This window comes from Macrobrachium nipponense, chromosome 11 (genome assembly GCF_015104395.2).
Source record: "Macrobrachium nipponense isolate FS-2020 chromosome 11, ASM1510439v2, whole genome shotgun sequence".
Lineage (NCBI taxonomy): Eukaryota > Metazoa > Arthropoda > Malacostraca > Decapoda > Palaemonidae > Macrobrachium > Macrobrachium nipponense.
In genome coordinates, this window is record NC_061087.1 from 2,761,232 (window position 1) to 2,766,287 (window position 5,056).

At 47.8% G+C, this 5,056-nt stretch overlaps 1 protein-coding gene across 1 annotated transcript; it reads left to right on the top strand.

The window, feature by feature from the left end:
* The first annotated feature begins 240 nt into the window (after window positions 1-240).
* LOC135212200 (uncharacterized) lies at window positions 241-1,113 on the top strand. Its single transcript, XM_064245673.1, has one exon. The coding sequence runs from the start codon at window positions 241-243 to the stop codon at window positions 1,111-1,113; it is 873 nt and encodes a 290-aa protein (XP_064101743.1).
* Window positions 1,114-5,056: the final 3,943 nt, after the last annotated feature.

A 5,056-nucleotide genomic window follows, 5' to 3' on the forward strand; every position in this document is an offset into this window, starting at 1 on the left:
GGAGAAGTTCATCTGGCACAGAATTCGGAAGGACTCCCTTGAGTGGGCCAGGACCTGCGTTCCTTACCAAACAAGTAAAGTAAGTCGGCACACAGACTCAGGCGTGGGGGAATTACCGCAGCCGAAACGAAGATTTGGCCACATTCACATAGACATCATGGGTCCCCTGCCCCGTCAGAAGGCGCCAGATACCTCCTGATGATAATCGATCGCTCCACCAGATGGCCTGAGGCGACGCCAATGTCGGAGGCAACCACCAAAGCGTGCTCCGAAGCCCTTCTCACCAGCTGGATCAGTCGATTATTCGGAGTGCCAAATGAGATCACGACGGACCGCGGACCTGTTTTCCTGTCGGAGTTGTGGACCGCCCTGGACTACCTAATGGGGACATTGCTACACGCCACCACCTCCTACAACCCGGCGGCTAATGGCATGGTGGAGAGGGTCCACCGATCGCTCAAGGCTTCCCTAATGGCACGCTGCACCGGCGAGGATTGGAAGAGCCAACTACCGTGGGTCCTCCTCGGCCTCAGGACCGCCCCTTGGGCGAACGGCGAAGCATCACCTACGGAGAAGGTATACGGGGAATCATTGACAGTCCCAGGCGAGTTCTTCCCAACCAATGCTGATGACACCGACGTCTCCCTCACCAGACTTCGGGAATCCGCCGGAAAATTCACGCCCTGCATCAAAACCTTCTCTGACAGAACCAAACACTTCCTCCCAAAGACCCTATCGTCCTGCAAACACGTCTTCATCAGGGACGACGCCTATTGCCTGCCACTAACGAGACCCTACCGAGGCCCCTTCCGCGTCCTCCGACACACCGACAAGGCGTACTTCATATCCATAAATGGTCTTGAGGACTGGGTCATGATCGACCGACTGAAACCAGCTTTCCTTATGGACGAAGAGTACGCCGACGCGGATTCCATAGGGCGCCTCACTCTTCCTCGGAAAGAAGCGGCTCCATCAATCGCCAAACCACCCAGTCGTAGCCACGGCAGCCCTCGGAAGATGGTCGAACCCACCGAGGATTCCGAGGATCTACCACAGCAGCTGGTCTTGTGCACCCAAGGCCGCCTCCGCCAGCCCGCTCGCTTCCGCGAGTAACGATCAGAAATACTAAGAAATCATTCAACAATTACGCCCTAATTATTGTCTTAGGGGGGAGTATTTGTAAGGACAACACCTTATCGCAATTTTCTCTGTATATAATTCAACAATCGCGTTGTTCTTACTTCCCTCCTCGAGAGCGTTCAGCGGGCTTTCCGCCAATATCATATTTTATGTACTTTTATATTTTATGTTATATGTCTCGCAAGAAACACAAATCGGGTCTCGCCGACCCACTTTTACTCTCTCGCGGGTCGGATAATACATTTCCGCCCGCATGCTGTATATTTGAATTTCCCTTACCTGTAATAAAGTCAGTTGCTGCTCGGCATTCGTTGCAGTAACTTCTCCGCTCATACAGCTTGCAGACTCCACCTACATTCCAGCTCCGCCCAGACTCCTCCCACCTGCAGCCGCCGACCAATGAGAAGCCAGGACTAAAACCTACAAGCTTCTTTGCAGGATTTCAAGCTTGTGCTTCTCGGCCACTAGCCAATCATTTTGCTGGATACTCTCCCTGCATTTTAGCCCTGCTGACTTTATAGTCGGTGCGCTAAGCAAGGAATAATAAGACTTGAGAGAGCTCTCTCACTGTTTTATAAGTAATTTCAAGACTAATTTCACTCCTCTTTTTCTCTAAAAAATAACCTTCTCTCACTAACACCGTCTCTCTTGTGGAACATTTGGTAGCCATTGTGGTCTTCAAAACTCCAATAGAAGCAAGGCTCAAGAGGCAAAACGTTCTACTGTTGCAATACTACATTGCAAGTAGCATAGGGAAAACGTAGGCTGGCGCCTTCCATAAGCCAGAACTCATTCTAATTGATAACCAAGCCCTTCAGGCAACAGTCACACACATATAACCACACCCCACAGACCATCTCTCTCTACTTGAAATATAAAGACATGGCATCCTCACCCTCATCATCTCCCACCAAACCGTCAACCTCCAAGACACCAATGACAATGACTAGAAGACGGACCAGATCAACCGGCAGCACCCCTGACGACAACTCTCCAAAAATACAGAGACCAAGACTTCACTCTCCCCAAGAATACTCTCTAGATGACAACCCCTCACAGACAAATAAACAACCCCTCCAACCATTCCCAACCCTGGACAGCTCTGATGAACACAACACAACACAAGGAAACGATGACGATGAATACCAGGTAGCCCACAACAGAAAGAAACTAAGGAAAATGAGAAAGACACCAAACACCACATACACACAACCTCCTGCAATATCACAAGACAACACACAAATACACACACAATCCTTAACTGAATTCCCTCCACTACACAAATTTAAAGTAATCCCCACTCCCGATCAGACGACATATACAGCAATAAAAGAACTTGAAAACAAACAACCCGCCATACAAATAACTGCCAAACCTAGCAACAGAAGACAATTCATAATCTCACCCAAAAACCAGGAATCAGCAGACATCCTCAAAAACGACAAAAACTTCCAGTACCTAGACCCCACACAGAAAACTGAAAAAGGCATAATATGTGGATACCCGACATCCTTTCCAGTGGACCCTATCAAGAAGCTCCCAGGAGTGTTACATGCAGAAAGATGCCTAAACAAGGCAAAAGAACCTTCTAAGAAGGTCCTTGTTACTTTCCAAGGTAAAAGGCCCCCTGTTGTAGACATCCCAACATGGGGCAAATACTACACAGAAGTTTTCACACCCGAACCCTTAAGATGTTTCAAATGCCAAAGATTTGGCCATCACCAACATGAGTGCACAGCCAAACCTATATGTGGCGTATGCAGTGGGAAGCACCCAACAAGGGACTGCATCGATAGGCACAAAAGGAAAGAAGCAACAACAGCCAGATGCCCCAACTGCCACAAAGGACACCATGCATGGTACAAAGGCTGCATGGAGAGACTTAAAAGGATCTGGAAGATGAAAGGATCTCCCCCCCCCCCCAACCGACCACAGCACAACCAAATCACACACAATACACATCACAATCACAACCACCTACCATACCAGACAGCATGAACCCCAAAGAGATCTCGCCAAACAATGGCAGCAATCAACCCAACAACACACACACAAACCAGAACCACCACAATCACAATCACAAAAACCCCAACACCACCAGCACACACACAAAACAGGACCACCACAATCACAAAAAACCCCACACCACCAGCCACCTATTCAGAAACAGCAAGCAACCCCAATGACCCCCCATGTCAGCCGAGACCCCAGACTCACAAATGGCACACTATACACACAGACAAACATGCCCGTCACAGACGCCAAGGCGACTTCCTCCCTACCTTACTCCACACCAAAACAGCCACTCCTCCCCACCCCACCCAATCATCACACCATGCCCTCTTCCTCCCACCCCGTACATGAGAGTAGCACCTGTACTGGTAGTCGGGGCAGTGCCCCAGAGCCCCCCATCAACAGTCACTGTAGTAACACAAGTTCTCCGCCACTTACTCCCAGAGCAAAACACTAGTATCATTGATAAACTAAAATGGAGCAAAACAATCAAAACCCAAACAACACCCCAAACGACGAAAACAGCACACACACAACCCTAAAAATCCTTCAATGGAACATAAACAGAGCCCCCCATCAACAGTCACAATTACATCCTCACACGCAAAGAACTCAGGAGAGAAATAGCATCTGTAGTAACACAAGTTCTCCGCCACTTACTCCCAGAGCAAAACTTTACACCAGATCTCAGGAAAACACTAGTATCATTGATAAACTAAAGTAGAGCAAAACAATCAAAACCCAAACAACACCCCAAACGATGAAAAAAGCACACACACAACCCTAAAAATCCTTCAATGGAACATAAACAGTGCCAACTCAAAATACGCCACGCTGCAATCACAGGTGCTTGTAGAAAAACATGACATTGTCCTCCTACAGGAAACTCTTGTTAAAGAAACCAACAAATTCTCATTTCAGGGATTCACAGTATACAAAACCCCACACACAAATGAAAACAGAGGTTTAATCACCCTGGTGAAAGCAACAACTCCATCAGAGAAAATAAGAAACATAGACTGTGGGCAAGGCATTGAAACGCTAAGCATCCAGATAAGACTAGAAAATACCTCACTAGTCATTCACAACATATACAAAGGCCATGGCAAAATCCTTGAAGGAGAGAACCTCTTCAGTGCTGCCTCCAGAGAAAACACATTCTTTGCAGGAGACTTTAATGCTCATCATCCATGCTTACGATCCAAACAACATACAAATGCAGCAGGCAGACACATACATCTGCTTTTGGAAGAATTTCCTGAAGTAGCACTGCTAAATGACACAAACGAAGCTACTCACCTCCGAGGAGGCAGACTAGACCTGAGCTTCGTATCCCAAAACCTGATGGAAGAATGCGCATGGAAAGTGCACCCAATACTAACCAGCGATCACTTTGCAACTGAAACCAGCATGAAAATAACAAAAATTCCCCCTCCACCACCCCCGCCAGCAGGATGGAGACCAGACCTGGCAAACTGGCCCACATTTGAAAACCATATGACTGTGTGGGCAACACAGTACCTCCAAACTCCGGCCCAAAACATGAACACGCTTCAGGAGGACTTTGTGAGTAGCCTGCATAATGCAGCAAACATCTCCATGCCTAATAAAACTTTTACCGCTAACCAAACCCCCCACAAGGACAGCTGGTACTATAACACAAGAATCAAGGAAACATAAACAAGCAACTCTCCCCACGCAAAGAACTTGAAATACTCAAGCAAAAAGTCGAATGCAGACAAAATGCCATGAGAAGGATCACCTCTCTACAACAGGGAGCAGTATATCACGCCCTTAGAACGGTTGAGTATGCCGCACCTGTTCTCACCAGTCTCACAAGCACAGAGCAAAAGAGCCTTGAAGTAATTCAAAACAATGCCCTGCGACTCATCACAGGTGCTCC

What these genes read in the sequence shown, in the direction of transcription:
- LOC135212200 (XM_064245673.1), top strand. Translation starts at nt 241, where the DNA reads ATGTCGGAGGCAACCACCAAAGCGTGCTCCGAAGCCCTTCTCACCAGC.